This window comes from Diadema antillarum, unplaced genomic scaffold (assembly GCF_040938485.1).
Source record: "Diadema antillarum isolate AM-2024a unplaced genomic scaffold, OU_Dant_1.0 seq00001146_RagTag, whole genome shotgun sequence".
Taxonomy (NCBI): domain Eukaryota; kingdom Metazoa; phylum Echinodermata; class Echinoidea; order Diadematoida; family Diadematidae; genus Diadema; species Diadema antillarum.
Window position 1 is genome coordinate 890,349 of NW_027271958.1, and position 26,195 is coordinate 916,543.

General features: G+C 37.8%; 1 protein-coding gene across 1 annotated transcript in view; it reads left to right on the plus strand.

Annotated features, from left to right (window-relative positions):
* Positions 1-26,195, plus strand: part of LOC139744209 (E3 ubiquitin-protein ligase PDZRN3-like) — a 194,413-nt gene that overhangs the window by 134,359 nt on the left and 33,859 nt on the right. The window contains exons 4-6 of the mRNA XM_071654661.1: positions 19,572-19,861; positions 20,850-20,994; positions 23,379-23,471. Coding sequence (XP_071510762.1) covers positions 19,572-19,861; positions 20,850-20,994; positions 23,379-23,471 — 528 coding nt within the window. The remainder of the gene's footprint in view (positions 1-19,571; positions 19,862-20,849; positions 20,995-23,378; positions 23,472-26,195) is intronic.

Below are 26,195 nucleotides of genomic sequence, written 5' to 3' on the forward strand. Positions count from 1 at the left end.
TTGTAATCATACACAAAACATGTGAATGTATGCATACTGATATGTGAATTGCTCTGAGTGGTTTCCTTTTATCAGATTTATTGAAATGTGCATTTCTATCATTTATGCATAAATGATGTTCATTTAAAGCAGCTACTGCACCACGGACCACAAGTGATTAAGCCAAGAATTTGTCTGCGTGGCTAAGAATAGCCAACTTCCCAACTATGAAATGTAGAAGGCCTGTACTAGTATCTTGTGTGGCATGTGTCATGTTCATGTAGAGCCAACATAATTATTGTCAGATGTAGCCAAATAGTGTGATATCAATACTTTTTTAATATAGGCCTACTAACCGACAAATCAGACAAAAATCAAGATATGTATGATCTCTTTGAAGCTGTAACATCCTCCAGTGTAGCTAGGCTACCACTGTCTTGGTACTGTGCCTGTATTTAGAACACATATTTGGTGTATAAGTGTCACCCATTTTCACAGTTATTCCAAAAGACACATTTCCATTTTAGTCATGTTCCAAGATTTTTCCAGGAAATACATCCTTATGTCTCTTTGAAGATACAGAGAGGAATTTTCCCTCTTCTTGCATGACACTTCTTAACTTTAACAGTAACCATCTGCAGTAGGGCAGCCTTTACTGTATCAAAGGCACTAGGGTTGACTAATTACCGGTCTGGAAAAGAAGAGAAGCCGTCACTTTTTACGTCACCTCTGATAAACCTGCACATAGTTTCTCTCTGTCTTCATGCGGTAAAGGAAAGACAGGCTCCCTGCTGGGGGAATATTCTGGCTCGTATCGGCAGAGAGCCTGGGACCTAGAAGACATGCTAAGCAGAAGCAGCAACAGTAGCGCAATGACTAACCAGGATAACAAGCCGACAATTAGGGTTTTTTGGCGAGTCGATTGAGAGGGGGAGATGAGGTCGGCGAGCTAAAATAGGAGGGAAGAAATCGGTAAGAGGGGGATTTGAAAAGAGAGAGAGAGAGAGAGAGAGAGATGGCAAGTTTCAGAGAAATATGATGTTCTGATAAATGTCCCTGGTGTGGATGCAACAATATTTTCTAGGGCGAAGTAACGCATGAGGCTGTGAATGCAAAATTGCAAGATGATTCAATGGTTCTGTTTTCGTAAAAAGGGTTTTCTTTTATGTGCTGTTTAAAGGGTTTTCATTCTGTTCAAGTACAGTTTCATTGCCTGAACTAAGATTTTCATGGCAGAATGTCGAAGATGTCCTGCATACATTGTTTATTTGTAGCTTTTTGAGACATCACAGTTTGATGGCAAGATGTCAACTCATTGAGGATGCCATAGAAGTGGTTGTCGTATTCTGTTGGGCCACATCATATCTGATTCATTGAGCAGGGGAAAGAAAGTGTTTAGCTCTCTGCATTATAGGGGATCATGAGGGGGATAAGAGGAATACCAAATGACCCACACGTTCGCTGCGCTTGATGAATGAGATGAAGCAAAATTTCTGAAGTCGGAAACCTGCTGGCACATTTTGATTCAGTCAGAAATGGCTTGGAGAAAAAATGAAATTGTGAGAGATTTTTTTGTTTTGTTTTATCAGATCAAATGCATCTAGATGTAAATAAGTAGATAAATACATATGACCAGTACACAAGGGAAGAAATGGTTGATCGTGATTATGAATATTCACATGACCAACTCTGCTTACTGCACCTTTAAACAGTGCATCAATTTGAGAAAATAAGATTTCAAAGAGCGCCATTGCAATTGCCTAAATTGGTGACATCATAGCAGTTAAAGGCTGCTTAAAACTCAAACCTAATTTACAGAGACCACTAGCCAGGCCTTCCTGCAAACATCAGATTCTTTGTGGAGTTAGTATTATCTCTTAATGAGCCATACTATCGCGATTATGCTAATTAGAGTAAATTTACGCCCAGCTTGCTGTCAGGAGGCTGCTCTTGGTTCTAGACATCAGCTCGCCTTCTAATGAATGATTTAAGGCTGAATACGCCTCACCCCAATCATGATGTAACACATGATTTAAGGTTGAATACGCCTCACCCCAATCATGATGTAACACATGATCAGACAATTTACACCCCTCTGCAGAGAGCGAGCCCCAACATTAAATCAAATCAGTCTGATAGGCGTAATTGCGTTGTAATGATGGTAATCTGCGTATAGTTTAACCAGGATATTTTTTTTGTTGACATGGCTAGATCGTCTGCTTGAGTGCATGTGAGTTCCTGTGTGGTCATCACATCATTGGAGCTCTATGAATGTTATTGTAGTGGAGTGCCAAGGTATTAGGAATGTTTGCTCAAGAGATTACATTTCATATATGAGTGAATGACTGGATTGTGAAGTGAAGTTGGTAGTGTGAGAAGATTTCATACCTAAGCCGCTGTAGGCCTACATCCTGTCAAGTATGACAGGTCATTTACAAGTGAAAATGAAGTAGTCATGTTCTGTGAAATTTTATATAGAAAGGTATATAAATATATTTACATATACAAGCATATATGTGTATATTTATTTATGAACTTACATACATGCATATATACATGTATATCATGTAGCAATGATTTTCATTTCTTCATTTAATTTCTTTTTTTTTTCTTGGCATATGCTGGCCATTTTCAAACTTACCAATCTCAACAACCCCTCTCGCTGCATGGTATTCATTAGCTTGAGATCTTTTCCCTATTTCAAATTTGATTTCAACTACTCATACATCATATAGAATACAAAACATGTAGTACTTTCCTGCCCATGCGTCCAACTCACTAGCACTAGATGAAGTAGTTCAATTTGTAGCTAGACAGTTTAAAGAGGAAATGAGACGTGTAAGATACAGGACAAGTGAGAAAAGCTCAGTATTCACCATTTCTTTTGAAATACCAAGTCACAGACCATTAAAATTTACTCTATTCTATGAAATGTGCCAGCCATTGTGAACTGGGAGGAAAGAATTTTAAAGGTATTGTTTACCAGTGGGAGCAGTGATTAAAAAAAAAAATAGAGTTATCGCATTTGATACATATGTGTAGGTCAGTTGTATCACAAAACATCCTACCATATAAAAATTTTGCAATAAAGCTTAAAATATAAGGAGATACCACTATTTTTCTCAATAAACCATAACTGCAGATGTTTTATTCTAAAAAAAAGTAAAATAATAATTGTTCACATTATGTATATTTAGCAATACTTAGTATACTGATTAACAATTTTACATTGGCTTTTCTATCCCTAACTCACATTTTAGAACTATTTTGAAGCACTAAAACTGGGCTTTTGTTTCACTTCCAAATGGTAAATAATACCTTTAACTTTGACCATTCTCAGTTCTTGTTTCAGTACTAGTTTCTGATTTTTATCGATAATTTTATTACACACTTCAATGGGAACTGCCCTTTCTATTTCTTCTTGGAGCCAAAATCATCCCTATTTTTCAGTCAGAAAGGTTGGGAGGTCTGTATCTTGTGTAAGTTAAGTCTCACCCAGCTGCTTGACTCATATTGTAGTCATGTTGAAGCCAAGCGTGATTTACATTTTATTTGCAGTCATTGCTAGGTAGGAAATGACCAAAGTTATCAAGTGTGAGTCAGGAAGCCTCAATGTCAATTTTCTTCCCACATTTGTTTTCAATGGCTTTTTGCTCAAAATCCCATGTTTGGTTGGGGGGGGGGGGGGACCAAAATGTTTTAGATCATTCCTGTGAATAAGATCCTATCCTTAGCAAACCATTTTATCATTTGTCTGAGAAAGCATGACCATTAACTGTATGCCTAAAACTGTGTGGTACAAAGATTTTATAGGAAAAACTCTCTGTTGTTGTTGTTGTTGTTTTATTTTTCATCAGCAGATACTTTACATCATACATGTTCTTTCTTTTTCTGACTCAGGTATTATACAGTATTATTGTGCGAGGGCTTAACTGTGCACCAATAGTGGCACAAATCACATGTGCTGTGCACTCTGAATGAAATACCCTTTTGTTCTTTCTATTGTAATTGAATGTTTCCAGCTTAATGCCGGCCTAATGTGTTGGGTTACAAATATGTCTCCATTACACAAACAGTGGCAAAAGGAAGAAAAATTCTTGTACCATACGCAAACAAAAACCTTGGTACATGAAAGTAATGTACACAACTCAACATTAGACTACTTGCATGCTCGTTATGCAATTACTCTGTTGTTGGTGCATTGTCTTGGATCTGTTTCTCTAGAAAACTGCATGAACTGTTTTATTTCTTAGTGTCTTACTGTAGATTAGAAAAAAAAAACATGTAGCAAGAAATAGTATCATTGATAACTGTCAGATGTAAAGTAGAGTGAAATAGAAGTATATGGTGATTGTACATGTAGAATATATACCTCATCTGTGCATAATCATGTGTGTTTGGCAATAAAGACTTTCAGATATAAAATGGATGATCTGTCAGTCCTGACAATCTCCTTACAGCAAGTTCTTTGTGCATTCCAGTTTTTCGTCAGAAACTGGAATTGAACAACCCTCCTCAAAAGTGAAGTTTTTTTCTTTGAAGCTTAACTTTCTTTTAAAATTTAGAATTAAAAAAAAAAAAATACATTTTTGCCAGTTTAAATGCTTGCTCCGTGATGCACCAGTTCTATTGCAGCCATTGGTTCCATGACATCCACCCTCAGTGCGAAAGATCTCCTGCCTGCCTGCCTAGACTCAAAGACAGTGCATACTGCTTACCTCCAAAATGAAATATTCTGTTTTTCTCACACATATGTATTTCCTGCCAAAACACTGGAAAGTTTCTGTTTTTTCTGGCTGTGTGAATGATACATGAAAAAAAACACCGATTTTTTTTTTTCCCATTCCTGTTTTTTTGCAATGTAAGTACCCCTAGTGAAGGTGACTGTACTGGTACTCGATACAAATGAGATTGTCATGTATAAATACATTTGGAATAGGTCTATGTTACGATTACTCAAGGAGTCAACATAAAATGAGATAAACATGTGAAAGGTTCACTGTCTCTTGTGAAGTGCCTCACCATGGCTCGTATCCAACCACTTTTTAAAGTCCACCTGAGGTTCTCTGTGCGAATACATCATAGGTACCACTGTCCTAGATACTGCCTTTGTTCACAGTGTGCAAGCACAAGTATTTCATGCAAACTTTGTGAAACCCTCTTTATGCATGTTTTTGTGCCTTCTTCTTGTCATCTGACATTTATTCTTGCAAATTATGCAGCGAGGATAGATTAACCTTCTGTATTCTGCTGGGCTGGCGGCAGTAAAATGTGCCTTACAAGCCACTTGCCTCAGGGAAGAAATGGTTAAGGCAACCACCCAGGGATCATGCATTTTCAGGGGATGGAAATTTCGTAACTTCACGATTCCGGCAAAAAAAAAAAAGGAATGGCCCAGACCTGAGGCACAACAGGGAGAGATGACGTTTCCGTTTTGCAAGCAATCAATAGTGAATTCATGCGAGGGAAGTGAGTGAAATTCATGGCTATTTGTATTCTTTCACCCCAATTCCTGTAGGGGCAGCCATGGGTAAGATGGCTGTCATCCATGCATCAACAATGGGGACGACCAGCATGCACTGTTTGACAGGATGACAGTCAAAGCAATTTTAGCTTTCGGACTCGCTGTAATCGTCACTTTCCCTGAAATTCTATAAAATCAGCACAAGGATGCAAACTTTTCACTTATGTATGTGTTCAAAGGTTAGGGTATTGGATATCTATATGAAGTACTGTAAATGAAGAAATTTTTGGGGTACATTAATTTTCGCATATTTTGTGCTACTTTTGGCTAGTGCAAATTCTAAAATCGCCGAAAATATCTTAACAAATTTCTGTTCACATTTTGAAAGGGTTGAAAATTGCAGAGCGTGAATTTCAAGACCCCATGAATATGTTTTCAAGCAGCTCAGCACGAAAAATTAATTGTGCGAAAGTATCAACATTTACATTATGCTATGTCAAAATAAAATGATAATAAAACTGATCTGGACTTGGAAAAAAAAAGACAGATAGGGCATGCACTGTATAATTTATCTTGCATAATTTGAAATCAAGGAGAGTATAAAATACTGATGTATTTTGCCCTCTTTGGAATAAGTGATGAAAGCATGTATTGATGTGATATATATATCCATAAATATCCATAATTTCTGTTCAAATTATGAAGAAAGAAGAAGAAGAAAAAAGAGACATTACTATATATTTAGATAGATTTTCTGTAGAAGTATCTTGCAGAAGAAAAGATTCAGAAGAAAAGGGCTCCCTCTGTGGTCACAATTCCTGTGCAGTTGAAGGTCACATCTTGCACAAAGATTCTGGAAGATCTGTCAAAATATCCTGAGGCACGAAAGATATATCCGGCAGAATATGAAGATGATTACATGTCACCAGATTGTAAAAGCGCACGACACAAACACACTAATCAAGCTTTTTATTATCATTCAAGCAAGAGGAAGTGAGTCCTGCTTACACACCCCTATCCTCCAGAAGAAAACAAACCCAACAAAGGCAGACATAAAAGGAACAAACTAGAAATCATGTCATTGCTCTCGCTGACTGTAATTGCTAGTACATCAATCTCCTGTAAGTGCTATCTTCCTGTAAACACCTGAATATGATGGTAATTCAACAATGGTTGGTATCTGGTTGAAGTGTTTCGAAAAAGCCTTCTCAAAGCTTTGTTTGGCACTTCACTTTAGTTTTGAAAGGAAAAGTGCATGTACATCAGGCCTCTTATTCTGTGTATTCACCAGGTGACATATGTGATGAATGTGTGAAGAGACACTGTGTGTAGTAATGCAGTGTTTTCTGATTTTACTTTTGTTGTTTTTTTAGGTGCCAGCTATCATTTGGTCTAAACTGCCCAGAATAGAAAATAGAATAACTGAATTTAGCAATACATCATATGTTGGTATTTCTGCCAATTTTCAGTGGTTGTCAGAGATTTGTAAGTCTGTTTTTGTTTGGTTTCCATTTTAATATGCTGTGAGAGACCAAGCTACATATTTGCTGATTGTGACCAACAAATTGCTATCATTTGTAAAAGCCCTGTGTGACTCAAACGTTTTTATCCTAATGATATTATCTACAAAGTTTAAGATAATTTATTTTGATACAGTTTCTGTGCTTTAGACAGTTGTGTGTTGTCATTGTCAGTTAGGCATAAATTGTTGGTGTTATTTTTTATCATGTGTTCAGACATTTTCGAAATCAGGATCCTAATCATTTTGTAAAGCCAAGGTTTTAATATGTGTATTTGACGTATCTGGACTAACTGCTGGACAAAAGGATACTATGTATGAGATATTAAATTTTCAGCTGTGACACACAAGTCCGTTGAGGCATGGGTTGTAGCTCCATGGTTGAGGCGAGTACAGATGCGGTTAGAGCATATGGGGTCAATCAAAGCATGTTTCTATGGCAACATCATTAATTGCCCTCTATATGCCTGTAAACACCCGAAACACCAACACTGTGTGAAAAGGGAATGCCTTGAGTGTGCTGAGAATGTGTAGTGTTCTGATATGGATTGTGCAAGGAATATAGGACAAGAGCCTTTGTGTTTCTGTAAGGAGAAAGAGCTGTATTCTCTTTTCTTTTTTTGCTTCTTCTTCTTTTTTTTCTTCTTCTTTTTCTTTCAAATTTTTATCAGTGATCATGATGGTAATGGATGACATCTCAGTCAGATTAGGTAGAAACTGGCTGACATTCAAAATGTAGTAGACTCTATCTTTTTTTTTGGGGGGGGGGTGGAAGGCAAAGTGTATCAGCAGCATTTTGGATCAATTAAAGTCATAGCTTCAATTCATTTTGCAGTAATTAATGCGTACTTGGTCTGGATGATGTCATCCTTTTTTTTTTTTAAGAGAAGTTGTGAGAGGAACTAGGAAAGAAACACAGAGTGATGCAAAGCTGTTAAATGGTGGAAGTCTCCGTGATGAACCAGAGTGAACCCATACTGGGATGCTGAATTTGTGATCATTCTCTCCTCCAGGCATCTCTGACTGCACCATGGAGATAGTTGAGATTAAGATCCTAGCTGGAGCCTTTTGCGGTAACCAGCCTGGCTCCAGTGGTTCCTCCGTTTTGGCATCATGAAAGTTTGGACATGAGTTATGATGTCTCACTTCATACGCATCCATTTAACAATCAATGATTCACAGCTCTATCATTTTAGCGGGATTTCGTTGCATGTACAATCTTGTTTCTTGCTCAAATATTTTGATGATCCCTTCTAGATGCAGAAGATGAGAGAAGAGGCATTGGTACGTGCCATGATAGAAAATGAACATGCTGGCAGGTTAGAATTTGGCTCTTCGTAGTTTGAAGAAGCTAAGACCATAAAATGAACCATAGGATAGTATGCAAACACTTTATCATTCCTTTTTGTATTTTATGGACAGTGCTCTGTCAGACTGGATGTGCGAACAGATGGTCTCTGTCTCTTTCTGTCTTGGTGAGATATTTCTCACAAGCAGATCTCTCATGAGATGAACACGTTTTTTAATGCACAATGGCTTTCTACACATTACTCCCCTGTCAGTCCAAGTTAAATGTACTCGCCCCGCATGCAAAATTTGATTTGCGTCTACTAACTTGGGAGGGTTGCACCATAACATTTCTGGGTGGATAGTGCCATCTCAACAGAATTACTATTTGATTTTGTTTTCATTGCTGTGTGATATGACAGCAAATCTAATAATGTTGTGCTCATTTCTCTCTCACCCTGCCTCTTACAGATCCAAACAGAAAGGGAGACAGAGAGAAAAAAAAACCCACCCCTCGTCTTTTACTTCCCCACCAGCTTAATTCTCCGCTGTGGCTCGCTCACCCTGCATAGGCAAAAAGCCTTTAGCACTCAGTCCATCTCCAAATTATCCTCCACACAATCATACACAAGCACACATAATGACGGAGATGAAGATGGGGACAGAATTTCTCTGATACAGCATATTCACATATTCAGCATTTTTCATGCAGAATATGAGCAATGGCCACGTGAAAGTGCCTCGGTCTTGTCTACTCAAATGTGAGAATTTATCTTATTATTCTCAAGACATCAATAAAAGTGATTTGCCCGGGGAGTGTTTGTATTTTATGAGACATTTAGACAAAAATACTCACTTTTCATAGTGATAAACAGTTCCTTTGATAACCATGCTGCCTCCACTGTTTGCTCCTAATTAGTCGTTTTGGATGTCGTATAACTGAAGAATAATGGACCTTATTTATTTTTCATAATTCTCTTCTCTGAGAAGGATATATCTGATGTGAATTTTCATGATGGTAAAAGAGGTATTGAGATAATTTCATTGCTTATGTTTCCATGCTTCAATATTATTGTTATCCATGTGATGATGATATTTCAATACTGGCAAAGCAGTACATCATACATCATAAGGCATCTGTTTTTTTGTTTTGTTTTGTTTTGTTTTGTTTTGTTTTTTTTTTTTTGGGGGGGGGGGTTTAATCAAAATATATGAATCTGATATATTTTGCCAAAACAATGATCAGGCTACTCTGTGTTATGACTGCATTCATAATATATTTTGTTTTATCAATATCAAAAAGCCGGGACTTTTGTCTTGCCATTATGTTAGCCCCCATCTTCTACTCACATTATACTGGCACTCGGTGACAAAATATAGTAATACTACAGCCCACACAGTTGATTTTCTTGTGTTGATGAAGAAGATTCCCAAGATTTTGCATCGGCCCAAGTTTTGAATGCTAGCTCTTTGTGCTGAGCAAAGAAATGGATCCACTCTCCTCTCCCTCAGAAGATGATGATTACCAGCTTAATGACCACAAAGAAAAAGAGAGACATAGGAGCAAATAGGTTCCAAGGATAGGATTTTTGTAAGCCAGCATGACAGGTTTGCTAGGCAACCACCCATTTCCAAGGCAACCAGCCGTTTCCCCAGATTTGACCCCAGTGAATGAGCATCCATTATCCCATTACTCATCATCCCCTTCTTTTGTCTCATCATCAATCACTTTCCACCACCCTCAACCATCAAGTGGTGCTCTAGCGTCCCCCATGAACAAAGTTACAGTGAGAAAATGGTGGTGGATGAAGGATGGTATCAAGAGGAATGAATAAAAAATAAAGGAAGTGGGTTCACAGTGAGCAAAGAGTAAGTTGAGAGTTGAATCAAAGGCTGATGATATGAAGATATTGAGGTCAATCCTTGAACCATCACTGCCTTCTCACTCGTGAAAAACATGTTTGTCACTTTTAACTCTTGTAACTTTCCCTGTTTCATTTATACTTATAATTCATACATTTCTTTCTTGCTTGCCCTTATTTCTCTTTTATGCACTCCCAAGTATATATTTGTAAATTCTCTTCTCATTTCTTTCTATCTATACCCAATTTTGAGCACTTCCTTTGAGCACTGGTAGATCTAGAGTTGCTGTAATCAAAACGTAACATTTTTTTCAGCAGATCTCCCCCTCTCCCTCATTCCCTCATACTCTGTGCACTTGCACACACACAGGCACACATGCTCTCACCGCTACATTGTTGCGATCTTTCTCTGCACCAAGATTGATCATTGTACTTTTACTGCTTTTATTGTGTTAAAAAAAAGAGGGCATGTTTAGAGAGCAAATTCCATAGGATGACCCTGTTAGGCCGAGAAGAAGGCTGGATATATGCTTTTTGAAGGCCTCCCTTTATTTGATGAGTGTCATCATCACAGAGATGTCCTCTGTTTTGTGTTTCAGGACTTTTTTTCTCTCTTTTTTTTTATAGGGGAGGAGGTTGTACATTTTCGTGCATCATGTGTCCCTATTGTCAATGCAAAACTCTTTTAACCCATTGAGGACGAATCTCGAGTATATTCGGGCAAGTATCTGTGAGAAATGCGTGTTGTAGCAAAATCAGCCCATCCACAACATTTTGAAAATGAAAATCAAGAAGATGAAGGTACGACAATGCCTTGAAATGAAAGTACAATTTGTGAAGAGATTTTGACAACATAAGTGCAGTAAAAAGAAAGCAGAAATTCAGTGAAGTTTTCATCAAACCATACAAATATGAAGCAAGCTGTGGCTTCAATAATGTGGAGGGGGAAAAATGGAATATTCTGGTTATTTTGGTGTGTGATTTCCTTATGCAACTTACCGAGTGAGCATTTACGCTGGCAAAAAAAAAGAAAGAAAAGAAAAGTGGAATGAAACTACAGTTTCAAGAATCTCCACTGCTGAGGAGAGTTTGTCAATTCCGGTATTTTGCTCACATACTGGAATATTTGCCTAGCAACAAACAGCTGGATTGTGCAAACTTCTGCTGTTGCGGTAATGTGTGGAGAAAAAAATTGGTGCCAGTGTAAATGCCTCTGATATTACTGCATGATACTCTTCAATTGTCATGTGAGTGAAATCTCAGGAACTTTACCTCCTCCTGTAAAACATTTTCAGATTATGGTATATCTTCTTTATATTTTGACAAGTCACAACTATTTGAATTTGTGTGGTCCGTTTTCACAACAATGTTAACTTTCATGCAAACAGTGAGGGTGTCACATGTCCAAAATGATTTTATTGTTCTTTTAGACCATTGGACACAGTGATTGATTCTGGGGTTCATGTGCATCAACTTGGCAAATGTTTCTCAACAATTTTTCGCCATCCTAATTTCATTCAAGAAGATTAATCTAAATAATTTCACAAATGCTATGCGAAACGATCTGTGATACGCTGTTAGCGTATCACCTAATAAGGATAGCTGGATGACTGTGTGTCTAATTTGTTGACAGGTTTGAAAGACATATATGAAAGAGTAATATTAGAGGTTGCACATCTCCTTCTCAAGAGAATTGCATTCTACCCTTGCCTTGGTAATTCGAGCAAAAATATTGTGAGGGTGTTCTTGCTAAGAAAATAAAGGTGTAAATCTGATGTTTACCTTTCCAAGTCTCCCAGAACCAACTGTGTTGTTCTTCCTGACTGAATACTTGCCAGCGATGGATTAAACTGGTTTGCGGCATCAGGGCCACGAGATGAAAACAAAAGAAGTGCCCTCTCTCTCTCTCCTCCCGAAGTTTTATTCAGTATGAGGATGGCAGTGATCGGACCCGGAGTCTGTTGTTAGTGCCGCATTTATCATAACCTCCGTCATACTCCCATTCCTTGGAATCGGAAACTGGGTCGATACCGGATGGAGCTATTGATGTGCAGGTCTCCTGCATGGTTCCCAATCCGTACAGTTGTCTGCCTTTTCCCTGGATACCAGGATTCAGTTTGATGGCCAAACAGTAACTTGACCCCAAAGGCATACACCAGCACACTTGGTAGCTAGACGTCATGACACAGACCCCAGCAACATACACAGCCACCAATAAGCAATGTAAACCATGTTGCAATATTTTTCACTCAACACACCATAGTATCTGATAAAAACCTTGCAATGTATGGTGTGATTGCACCAAAACATACAATCATGATGCCTTGAGAGATATTGGTGCTGGCATTAAATGTAGACAGGTGTTCACATGAGATTTGCTGCATGATACGAACATCAGTATCAATATAACATCATCTGATTTTAAATGGGAGTGGCAACTTGTATGTGCTGTGATGATATTGCAGTTGTGCAAGTCTGTGTGATATTGGAGTTTGTGCAATATTCTTCATTTCAGTGTGGTCTTCAGCTAGATGAGGGATGACAATTATTTTATATCAATTTGCACAAAATGCCACATGGATAAGACTCTTTGCAGTTTTGCCAGTGGAAGTATTATAAATTCAACTCATGGAGGTAAGGACTAGCCCTGCCAGTAGGTATTAATAGTGCTACAAAAAATAGCAAGTTACTGACATTTAAACAAAATAAAATGCAAAAATCACAAACAAGCATCAAACGGTTTATCATACTTTAATCCCCCTTGATGTAGTTATATCAGTGTTCAACCACAAGTCACATGGATTTGTACTCATGGAAAACATCTTTGACTGATGGTACACATCAACTCATGGCATCTAGGACTTTGTAAGCTGGTTTGGTTCAAATGAAGTTGGGATTCCATCGAATGAAACAACCAAGGGGGCCTGATTCAGGAGACTATTGGGAACCCATGGACACCTCAACCAGAAATGCTTTGCACAAAGCCACTTGTATCTATGCATTATTCAGAGAGACTGACCTAGCACTCTGTGGGCCCGCTGCCTTGGAGCTGGGGTCCCTAATGGCCAATTGATACCCCACGCTTTCTGGACTAAGTGGCCATGTCCAGTGTGAACAGTCTGATTGTGGATGCTACAACCCCAATCTTGGCCACTATCTCTTCCACTGGCTTGGTATCTCACCCCTAACTTAAATTTGGCACCTGTATTGCAAGAAGGCACAAACGGAATTCAAAATGTGATACTTCTTATTTTCTAGGGTAATATTCATCTAATTAGAATTTGACAGGTTTCCTGGTGGTCAGTGGAGCTGTGGTCCAAGGGGTATCTGGTTTCAACCGACGATGGATTCCCGTGTTTGACAATCATGTTAAGGCCTCCGTCCACTTTGGGAGTACCAGTTACTCGGCGGTCACAGAATGAATCATGGAATATGTATTTTAGAAGTATGCAGACAGAGTGGCATGAATCACCGAGGAACGGAGGACCAATGAAAGTGTGTTTTGATGAATCGCGTATTCAAACCACAGGTTTGATGGTCTTATCTTGGGAAGAAATGAATATTACATAGGGAAGATGTGTGATCTCTTGAATAAATGCTTAAATTTATGCAGATGGAAGTTAAAAGCAGCTGTGTTTTATCAAAAACAAGGAATTATCAGTAGTTTACAGCTGGCATCAGATTTGTCAGATGATATTCCAGGGTCTTTTTCATTTATAGACTATAAGTCTTTTGATTACAAGATAGTTTAACATTTCATTGTGATGTACATATAAATGAAATGACATCTATGGTTGATGTTCAATCATGTACAGACATTTTGAATAGATGCGTAAAGTACACTTCGCACACATTTGTCTCGGTGACTTATCTTGCTTTGCTGAGGTCATATAATATGACATCATGGTAGCAAACATACATCACAGCTCTCCGTACGACCGACCTATGTTCTCCGCTTCGGTCCTCCGTGCATCTCCCGAAAATGAGTGAGTAAGCCACATTTAAATAGTCGTAATGAGAAGAGTAAACTGGCGCCTGCAGGGAGAAACCCGCAATGCTGTCCAGGGCAGATGTACCATTGTGTGCGACGTTTCGCTTCAGCGAAAAACTTGTCATGTGACATTGGACCAACAATGGCCAAGTGATGCTCCAAGAGGAAATTGCATTCCAGTCGGGATTCAGACAAATCATTAGGAGGTAGTAAATGGGGAAAAAAATCTCAATCATCATGAAATATCTAAAATACATATATGGAAAGTAGTTCAGTGATGAAAATGCAGGAAGAATGGAGGTAGGTGTTGTACTGCAGATGATAATTGAAAATATTGATCAGTACTATACTAAAAAAAAAACCTCTGTGTGTGAGTGGAAGTAGAAAGGGGGCTCGGTCACACAGACATCTGGGGATTGGTAGACAAGGTGGGGTGTACTACTGTGGTGACTGGCTGGGGTAATAGATTGATTTCTGGCAGCTTGGAATGCAGTAGAGGTGTGTCTTTTCTTCCCATCTATGGAATTTCCTTGAACAATCTATTTTTAGGCTTGCAAAAGATTTGAACACTCATATCGACCTCAAACTCTGGAAGAATCTTGTGGCTGCATCCAGCTGCATTTGGAGGAAGAAAGACACTTTATTCATTTTCACAGAACAGTTTTAGAGATAAGGAGAGGAAGAGATACAAGAATAGCAGTTTATATTGACACAAGTGTATTTGAAAATAGCTGCAGTTGACAGGATTGTTGTGGTTCGGGCATTGTTCCGACACCACATGATTGAGAGAGTGATGATGTCATGACGTCATGGCAACAACATGACAAAAAGATCCATTCCCATCGGTGTGTGTCTCACCCCTACATTGTGGGTTCTGTCCCTTTGTCCAGTATGCCGCTACCAGAGGATTCTGTGAATCAGTCCACTCTTGTTATTAAAGGGAAGCGATAGCAATAAATGAGGCAATTTCCTGTGGATTATGCAGCACAAAAGGCAGTCGGACATATGACTTGGTTGAGCCGCTCTGCAGACACCCTGTGGGCATTTACTTACTGTGAGCAAGGAGGAGATGATGCTGTATTGTACTTTTTCTTTCAATTTGGTCCAGGGGAAACTGTGTCTCAAGGGTTCATTTTCTAGCTTTTGCGCTTTGCCTTCTGAACTTTTCTTAAAAAGAGAAATGCAACAAAAGCCAAGGTAAACTAGTTTTTTTTTAACTATGTAATGGATAGTGAAAACATGTGTTGTATTGGTTTTGTGCATAATTGATTAGAATAGCAATCTGATATCTGTAAAGTAGTACTCAAAGACAGATAATAATTGTAGGCACTAGTAGGAGACCGTTAAAACTAGAGAATGTGTGGGATCCCAGTTAAGTGGCGGGTGTTCCATTCCAAGGGGATGTGCATGCGCCGGATTGTCTGATTTGTGGGGAGTTCCGTTCGCTAATCCTTGGCACACACCAAAGCATGTGTCAAATGAGGTAGACTTTGTAATTCAAAGCTAATCTGTCTTCAGCATTCTGCTTGCTCCTCTTGCTTGGCAGTAATTTTTCTTCGCCAGCACTCTTTGGAGAGAAACCCAAGAATGGTATTTTTGTAGCAGGCTGCCATTGAGAAAGGCATGGTATTCCAGCAATGAGGAAGCTTTGCATTTTAGAAGAGTGTTTGCCAAGGATTTCCATCATATGTACTTTCAGAGGTCACTTGGACCAAGCAAGCACAGAGATATAAATTCCATTGTTTCATTTTCCCTCCATGATGGGTACACACAAATATGTATTCTGGCGTGGTGCAAAACTTGCTCGTAGCAAAGTTCCATGTTATCATGGACTTTAAATTCAATGTCAAATCAAGCTTGTATTGCTTTTGCAGGTTAAAGGGTGTGTATAGTTCTGGTTGAGGTGAGGATTTAGCTCTTAACGTTTTGCGAGATATTCAGAAACCACTCTATGAGATGTCAAAGAGCATGAAATTCTAAGTGGTATCAAAGTTTATATGATGAAAATTGGTTTTGAAATGGCTGAGATATCCAAAAACAAGGTGAAACAAAGAGATCCTAATAAAAGGCGTGGCCTGTCGCCTTTTATCATTATCGCTTTTTTGGATATCTCAGCCATTTGAAAACCAATTTTCATCAAATAAACGTTGAATCCTTCTTAAAATGACATGTTCTTTTATATTTCATAAGAGGTTTCTCATTATCTCACTTAGGAATGTTCAAAACATGAATCCCCACCTCAACCAGTAATGTACAGTCCCTTTAACATGCCTTGACTGAGTACACTTTTTTTTCTCTCTTTTTTCTCCCCTAGAAATTGATACCAACAAATGAATGTAGTTCTTCTTTGATCTGTTCGACACATTTCAAAGATATAAAATTATGTCTCCCTGTGACTTAGGAAATATTTCTCTATGAGCAGTTTGAAGACAAATCAGAATTCTTTGTCTTTCAGTATAAAAAAGGGAATTTAAGAGTGATTTACAGCTGACATATATGAGGATCAAGTGACCACGACAGTTCTTTTGTTGTTGTTGTTGTTGTTGTTGTTGTTGTTGTTGTTGTTGTTGTTTTTGTCCAGAGGGTACCAGGTAGGAACAAAAGCTTATGATGAAAAGGTCATTGCTCTCTGATTAGATTTATCAAATTTGTATTGATTTTTTTTTTTTTTGCTTTTTCATACTATTCAAATGAAATTTATTGAGTTGAAGATTCTGTAACATTTCAAGTCCAAGCAGAAAAAGAAGTGATTTGACAGTCATAAATTGATTTAAGTAGAATAAAGCATATGATTCTAATGGTTGATTCCTAGAAGTGAAAATCTATTGCAGAGTAAAATTTCGTTTTTTTCTCTCTTCTTTCTTTCTATAAAACAACAACAACAAAATTTCACAAGCCCATGACAAAAACACAAATACATGAAAACAATTTCATGCACTTTGCATGTGACTGTGTATGTTGTTAAGAAACATTCACCTCCTCTCTCCTCTCCAGATGAGGATTACACAGCAGGCTGCCAGACACATTGACTCATTACTTTCAGCTCAGCCACATCATTTGCTAATGGTGCAAAAAGGGTAGAAATGGCAGTGCATTTTTTTTTTGTTTTATTTTAAAGGCAGGAGTGTAAATGATAAGAACATATCATCTCCCTTCTAATACAAGGCTGAAAATACGATGTTAGCACAAAGTAGGAACTCTATGATACCTATATGAAGTGCACGTGTGACATGGTTCAATTGCTTTTGACATACCTTGATAGACTAAAAACAAACAAACAAACAAACACAGTCAAACTCTAACTTTGTATAGCTCTTCAGGCAGCTAAAAATACCTAACTGTGCAACTAATGGAACATGAGGGGGAAAAAAGTCTTTTCTAATATTTTGCACATCCGCTTATAGCTAGAAGAGAAAAAAAAAGAGAAAATTTTTACCTCTTCTGTTCTACCTACCCTTGTTTTAACAGGAATGTAATCAAGTGTAACAACAGAACTTTATATGGTTAGGAGAATGCAAACATATAACCAGCCAACCTTCATCCCTCTGTTCCCAAGAGAAAGTCTGGCCAGAGCTAATATAAATTGTCCAGATAATCTGTTTAGGAGAGATGATGTATTCCTGTGGTAAGAAACAATGAGTTTTATTATTATTATTTTCTTTTTTTACCGTAATGCCATCATGAAATATGGATGCAAGTCAAATCCTTCCTCCTTTCATTCTTGGGAGAGGCCAGTCAGATGTGAAATCAATTTCCAAATATTATGAGCACCATATTGTTTTACAGAGTGTACACCTGGGGTTTTCTATCTGTGGGGTAATGATGCGGCAGTAAATTGCAGAAGTCTCATTACGTTTGGTCCAGTGATGTACGATGCCCGTATACTCGTAGTAGGCCATGGAGTGGCTCTGGCGTCCAGCTCTAATTATTGATGGTAGCGTGGCAACAACACAGCCGTCCAAGTTGCATGATTCATGTGCCATTACTTACCCTTTAATGGGCGTATCTCTAATCCAGCTCTGGTGTCATGCTGAAATCCAATATCCCAATCAATAGGTAGACCATGCTTGTAAATGGTGGATTTATGCAGCATTATTACCTCGTAAGTACGAAAGGAGGGGGTTGGGGGTGGTGACTTTTGATGACCAGCAAAAGTTCAAAACAAAAAAATCTGTATCAAATTATCCAGCAATTTATTCAGCAAGATTTAATGTTATTAATAATTTTATATCTTTCTTTTAGTCTTTCTATTAGCTTGCTCTTATTTCATTATGACATTTCTCAGAAATGCAAAGTATGCCAGCATGCATCATCCTTTCATGAACTGGTTTGTGTTAGATGACATGTACTTTTTAAGTACTGAGCATGTATTTTGTTCAAGACACTTGAGTGCTGAAGTAAAATAAATGTTTTCCATGGTTAGAAAGGGAAAGGAAATCAGTTCCTAAGCATTTGAATTCCTACATAACCCTTAATTCTTTGTAGAGGCATCTGATGCATTGAGTTAATGATGTCCTCTAAGAGTTGTAGGGTCAACCATTTGTTGTTGCTGTTGTTGTTCATATGTAGCATTTGATTGTTTTTTTTTTAATTCACAAATACGCCTAAAGCTGAAGAATGCCAAAATTTAGCATTGTAATGGCGAGCACATCGTCTGAATATTACAGTAGATGACAACAGCAAATACTGAAATGTACTTTCAAAGAGTGTGATCCATGTCAAAAAACATGAGTAAATGATTTATTACAGCACTGTAATGCAGGAGGCTACTTTACCTTTAGTATTTCCATGATTTGATTATTTGACAACTTGACTGGCTTTCATGCAGACATCAGCTGTGAAAGTTCATACACTCCAATGCTGAAATCAATTAAATTGTGACAATGAAAGTCATTTCATGCTTTGAACACTACATTAGCATGAAACTTTTATGATTGCAATTTGTCACAGCTTGCTGTATGTATTTTAAAATTGTCACGTAATTGAGTAAAATGTACAATTGTTGCTAATGTTTTTATCATTATTAGCAGTGGTAATGATGTAATGTACTTTTATGATTACTGGTTTGACTTTATTCCTTGGAGTCGGGGATTAATGTCATTTGTAGTGGAATGAATCGTGTAGTATGATTGCTTGTCACTTTAAGTGGTGTTTTTTAATGATTTCTGTAGCAATTAACTCCAAGGGATTTGTCCTCTCTCTGGTAGTACATTAAATGCCAGCGAGATGTTGGTATTTCTTTCCTTTTACAGTGTGGTTGTATGGTCGATCTGCATCACAAGGAGAGTAAAGTGGATGAACTGTGGGTGTAGGTGTGATTCCAGCATTCTCTGAGCTCCTCAACATGGTATAAAGTGCAAAATGGATAAGGTTACATATTTTTGTTTTGTACGATGTATTAATTTGATTTTTGTGACAATTAGAAGATGGATTGTCTACATCCTTTATTCTTTGTATGCATCTCTACAGGTTAATGGGAAGGATCTGTCCAAAGCCACACACGAGGAAGCCGTAGAGGCCTTCAAGAATGCCCAGGAACCCATCATCGTCCAGGTTATGAGGCGGTCACCAGGCAGTGCCAAGAATGGTGGCACCTCTCTGCCCAGCCAAGGTGCGGGGGACCCTTCCTTGACCAAGGAGCGGACTGTGTGTAGTGTGGGCACACAGACTGAGATCCAGAGTGAGGACCTCCTATGGAAAGTCCTCCAGCGCTGTTCCCTACCTCCCAGCGAGAGCAATGGAGATGACACACTTGAGGGGTAAGACTCAGACTTGGTCTCGTATGAGAAGTGAGATGGAGGGTGGTCATCTCATTTAAACTACTTTCATTTTGCTTTCAGTAGCACCTATCCTCATTTCCAAGTCAGCTCAGAGGCTAGTAACTACAGTCAACCTTGCCTAAGTCTAATTTATTTGGACTGAAGAAATAGCTTTGACTTCAAGAAAATTCGACTCATGAGGAATTAAAATCTATAGAATATAAAGAGAAATGGATTTGAAAAGACCTTCGACTCCGGCGATTGTTCAACTTATGCGAGGTCGACTTGCGGCGAGGTCGACTTACGGCAAGGTTGACTGTAGAGAGAAATGTAGTGGAAGAGAATTTGCATGTCTTAAACTTCTTTACCTCGTCCAGTATAGTACATGTATGATGGGTGTGTAACCTTACCACCCTTGAGTATTTTATCTTGCATCCTCTGCACTTATTTTGTTATTCTCATGGCATGCATCATACTCGGTTCACTTGTGACATTCTAATTTTCCTAATATTCTCTTTATAATGAAAAATTACTGTAGCAGTGGTAGTGTAATGTGATAGAAAATGGTAGAAATTGAACGTCAGTTGCCCGAATAAGATTATGGAAGGCAGATTTTTATGTTAAATAGTTTGACGAATTCCCATCATTCTCCATTTCAAGTCATTTCAAGCTTTCGTCAGGAATAAAAAAATGTGTGTTTTTTTTTCACAAAATGTCCTTGACCATGCAAGTGTAACGAATCCTAATAGAATTTATTAAGGAAACAAAGAGACTGGTGAGAATGATACATTTACCATATTTACATTGACCAGTAATTAATCATGTTCTCATTGTTTTCACTTTCAAATTTAAGCAAGCATAGTCATGTATGGCTTCAATGAAGCTTGAAAACACAGTTAGCCACATGGTAAATCCTGAGTATCATCATTACTATGAGTATATTTCAGCCAATCAAGGATCCCCCTGTCTATCTGCCTTGTCTCTCTAGGCTGTGTGAATTGGATCCAGAAGACCCCCTGTCAGTGCTGGACTCCAATCTCCTTCATAAGCTGGAATCCTTAGAGGAGAACCTGGACCTGCCTATTCTGGACACCGAGGACTGTCTAGACCGGGCCTATGAGATGGAGTATGAAGTGAGTATCCGTTATACACGTAATAACATTCAACCAAACTTGATGATGTCACTGCCAGGGAAAAACAATAAACAAAAACAAAAAGCATGTTAAAGGGGAAATGTCTTTAATCTGCTATATTAAAAAATTGAAATATTTATCCATTGAAGACAATGCGTACTGCATTTATTCAGTGGCAGAAGGGACCCTGCATGATAAGACCTACCATGAACCAAAATCAGAAACATTCGTGGCATGAAACTTTTGCAAATTGCCAGTGACATTCAATGCATTGTGTAGACAAGAACTTTCGTGTGTTTGTTTTTTTCCAAAAAAACTTGGCTCTCATGAAACTCACAAAAGTTTCATACTCATGAAAATGTCTGGTTTTACAGTACCTAAAATTCCACATGGGTACTACCTTGACCACTCCTGTGTGGACAAGATGAAACTGTGTAAAAGTGGAAAGAATAAGTGAAGGCTGAGAGTATGAGAAGCAATTTACAGGCTTCAATCTACATAAATTGGTGGACATGACTCTGATTCTGCCCAGATAAGGCTTCCTCCCCCCCCCCCCCTTCCTTGGGTCATAATTCAATATGCTGGTAGTAAAGTAGGGCAACTCATCTTCAAAAGGACTATGGTTGTAATTACTCCTCTATGGCCAGCTCCAAATGGATACTCAGCCCCAGATGACTGCTTCAGCCTGTCTAGACTAAGTGCTGCACCATTTAAACAATCAATAGACCATTTTACAGCACACCAGAGTGTCAAGATAGGCATAGCAAATGGACATATGGTATTTTGGGAAGCCTAGATTATTCAGGAAAATGTCCAGCCAACTTGGACAGTGTTAACATTTTATTTTCACCATTTGTTGTTAAGGTGGTAAGCTTATTCGTGGAGGAAGACTTCTTTCCTTACCAGCAAAGGGCATTATGTTCAAATACTTTGTCTTTTGTAGTCACAAATTGATATCATTGCAGTTGTTTTCTAGGCACAGTCTAAATTGTTACTCTGCCATACAGCACATTTACATGAGATATATTTTTCATTTATATGTAATTTTTGATATCAAATTACATTTTATCTTGTCAATTTAAACCTGTGTGTTTTATCCTGTCAAAAGTAACATACATTTTACATAGCAATATTTGCTTTCTTAGATTTACAATCGTTTTTGTTATGTCATTCTATGAGCTATACATAATAAGATTTCAAAAAACAATTATATCTGGGTGGTCGAAGTGTAAAATTTAATCATCTTGATTTGATCTAAGAAATGCATGAAATTCTGTGACCAAAGTTACTGTTTTATGAAAGCATGTTGGCATTTATGTTTCAAAACTTTCTCATCTCATTGTATGTTTAAGTTTGAATGAACTTTCTACCATTATGTTGAAAGGATATTACAACATTCATCAAGTCAATTTGAGCTCAGTTTTAATTTCCTTTTTTTAAATTGGAGTATCTCAGAACATAGACAATGCAACAAGATAGTGCAACAAGTTTGGTTTGAAACTATGTATGCATACATTCAATTCCTTAATTACCTCTAAATGTCATCTTGCAAGCAACCACTGTGTACTCAAAATCATTTGTAATTTCTTGTATTTTGTTTTGTGGAAGAAAAGTTGAAAATGAATTGAAATGAATATCACTTGGAAGGAAATACAGTAGTCTGTAATAGGACAGAATTTTCTAGCAAAAAACTTTTGAATACTGACCGGCATCAATTTGAGGAGATGAAAAGAAAACCAAGGAGTACTAGGGAAGAGTGGGTCAAGAGGAGATGAAATGTAGAGGAAAGGGTTTGTTTGTTTGTTTGTTTGTTTGTTTGTGTGTTTGTTTGTTTGTTTGTTTGTTTGTTTGTTTGTTTGTTTGTTTGTTATCTAAAGGAGATGCAGGATGGGGCTGGAGGGGAGACTACAGCGTCTCCAAACTTACCACAATTGATGCTGATGTGATATTGCCTCTTAATCTCTCCCACTTTCACGTTTTAGACATCATAAGACATTGATCCCTGGAATGTCAAAGACAGTTAATCCATAGATTTGTGGAAGATCATGAAAATTGTCAATGGTATTAAGTCAAATGCTTCAGAGCTCTGATTGCTTGTGTCTTCTATCTACTTTCAGAGTGATATCCTTCAGTCCCCTGTTAGGGCTTTACTCTACAGTATCAACTCCTTTGAGATAATTATTTTCACATTTCACAAAAGTTATAAATTCATTTTGAACCATTTCATTCACGATTGTATCAGGGAAGATCAGAAATGGAAAATATAGCCTTAAAATCATGCCTATCTTCTTACCACCTTAATTCAGTCTTCAATATCATGTCACTTGGTTCTGTGGATCATTATTATCTATCATCATATCCCACAAAATTCTTCCCCTCTGCAGGATATTGTGTTAAAGAGAACCAATGCAGAAGACAAGCTAGGCCTGACCCTTTGCTACGGCTCTGAGGAAGACTCTGGGATCTTCATCAGTGAGGTGAGTTTATTCACTCGGCGGCGGCTGTGACGTGGAGAGAAGATTTCAGTCTTTAGGCAAAAGAATCTATCAGGCGGGGTGAAATGTGTTTATCAGACTTCCAATCAAAGTGGTTGTTTGTTGCTCTTTTTTTTAATTTGGAGAGAGAAATAGAGAGGAAGAGTAATAGAGAGATTGACTATGTTTGTGTGTGTGTGTATGTGTGTGTGTGTTATGAAAGTTATCATATTAAAATATGTTCATTTCAGTCTATCTTTACGCCATATATTTAGCGAGTCTAAATTTTCGCGAATTGGGATTTCCCAATAATTTTGTGAGTGGTTAAATTTGCGACCGTTAAGACAGCACTGAATGGAGAAATGTGTGCATGCACGTTACATTCATGCCGGGGACCAGAGGAAATATTTTCGTGTGTTTTTAAATTCACAAATAGTACCGGACTTGCACAATTTGCGAAAATAAAAACATCACAAAATATTCGACATATAAATACAGTTTCCCTCACAAACCCAATGACTGACTGGGAAGTTGGAAAACACCCCTCAAGTCTTTTTTTAATGACACATTAAAGCTCAAATTGGTGGAATAATTCAATTTCAGCAATTATGACTATATGTACTGCAAATTTTGTATACCAAATATGTACCCTCATTATCAGTTTTAAACACTGATAACACATTAACAAGAGCAAGTAGCAAACTACGTAGTAATGTCAAATTTTAAGCTGTTTTTCCAGCAATCATGACACAGCTTGTTATGATACAAAGGGGGAAAAAAAGTGTGTACCATTTCTCCAGTGACTGCATGAGATGCTGAACTAAAGCAAAGGAGAGGGATAGAAAAGTACAAGAGGATGTAGCCTCAGCACTCTTGACTTGCCTCCTCTGTTTAATTAGGGTGGGGAAAGGCAAAGGTGTCAAGTTAATCAAACAAAATGCAATCTTTCCTGATTAGTATTCCAGTCAAAGAGACTCAGAGTGCTTTTTTGGATGTGCTCATTTGTACAGAATACTCTCCACACAACCCTTGCCATTTTCTCCCATCAACACTGTGTCGCCATCCAGTCACCTTTGGCCGTGTTCAGGCTATGCACTGCAGAGCAATGGAAAGAGATGTGTGTTTTGTACAGAGAGCGATGATGCTATATGTCATGAATGGTATAAATGTTAACATATTATGGCACCAGTGATGAAGCTAATTGGTTTCATTCAAGGATGATTCACGTTTTAATCTGTGGACCACCTGTTCTACATCTAATACGTCCTTGATTTATGGCTTGTGTCTTCTGTAAGACATCAGGCCACCACAGGATTGAGCATGATCAAAGCAAGTTGTACATGCTGTACATCTAATCACCTTTAGTATATGACTACACTGTTTACATGAACAATTATTGTACCAAGCTCCATTCATTTAGTTCCTGCATCATGTATTCATTTTGGTTATTCTTTCTCTGGCAAAGTATTGTTATTGTTATCCTATTATTTTCATCATCTTAAACACCATAGTCATTAATTAAGCCCTGCTTTTGCTTCTTACCCAAATTATGAGTCTAGAGTAAAAGTATCAATTTCCATATGTTTGATATCAGAAAAGCATATGTGACCGTGCATCACAAAATGAACAAAAAGTCGCACACACTGATTTTGTGTGTGGACTGAAAATAGGTGAAATGGGTCAGCCTAGCCAATCTTGACTTTTTCATATTTGCTGAAAGAACAAGTCTTCTTCTGCATTATGCTAAAATTTGGGATCATAAAACGGGCAGGAAAGTGTTTTTTTAGCAGTTTATCTCGAACATGTTTTGGTAGAATAGTGTGATTAGGTGTGTCTTTGGAGTCCCTTTTTCATTTCTTAAAAACCTTGTACACGCTCTTCACTTTCAACTCTAATAACTTTTGAAAGGATGATGCTACTGCTTTGAAATTTGACATTAATTAGTGACAGAATGTGTTAATAAGGCATGCTCATTTCAGTGTAATATAATGATTCCTTCATTGTTACTCCAGTGGTTTACATCATGTTTTTGTCCCATTCATCGCACAGCCAGCACGGCTTGGTAAAGATTAAGCGCTTGAATAGACCCTGCACTTCAGAGCCTTTTTTTCTCAGTTCACACTTTTCCTGGGTGTGTACTTTCTTTCCAATATTTAGATAGGTTAGGAAAGTCCATTTAATTTGAGTTACACATCATTTTAAAGCTTAAAGTCTGCTCTTTCGGAATATGCTCTTAACTAAAATTTCATGCCTGACAACTTTGTTTGTTTTGTGATGCAGGGTCACATATTATCAAATTAGCTTAAATATCAAAGCAGAAGGGAAAAATATGGAAAGTCAACCTTTTATGATTTAAGACCATGGAGTGATCTTTCAGTAACATTGTGATGAGAAAGAGATAAGTATCTAAGCTCTTCTAACTTTTTGGTATGGAATTAAATACAGCAAGATAGTCACTACATTAGTAAACATTGCACTGTGATATCTCCTGTTCCCTTGCTAAGCTGGTAAATGGCAGCGACTGTGATATGTGTCTGCTCGCTTTCAAAAAGTATTTCATATTCAAATAATAAGTGTAAGTGTCACACACATACTAAGATACACTATATCACGAATCTTATTCATTCACATGACTCTATTGCTATGGTATGCCTTGCTCAAAGTCTATAGAGCATGCTGCAAAGAGGGGTGTGATGGTAGTAGCATCATGTGTTTTACTCCTTCAGG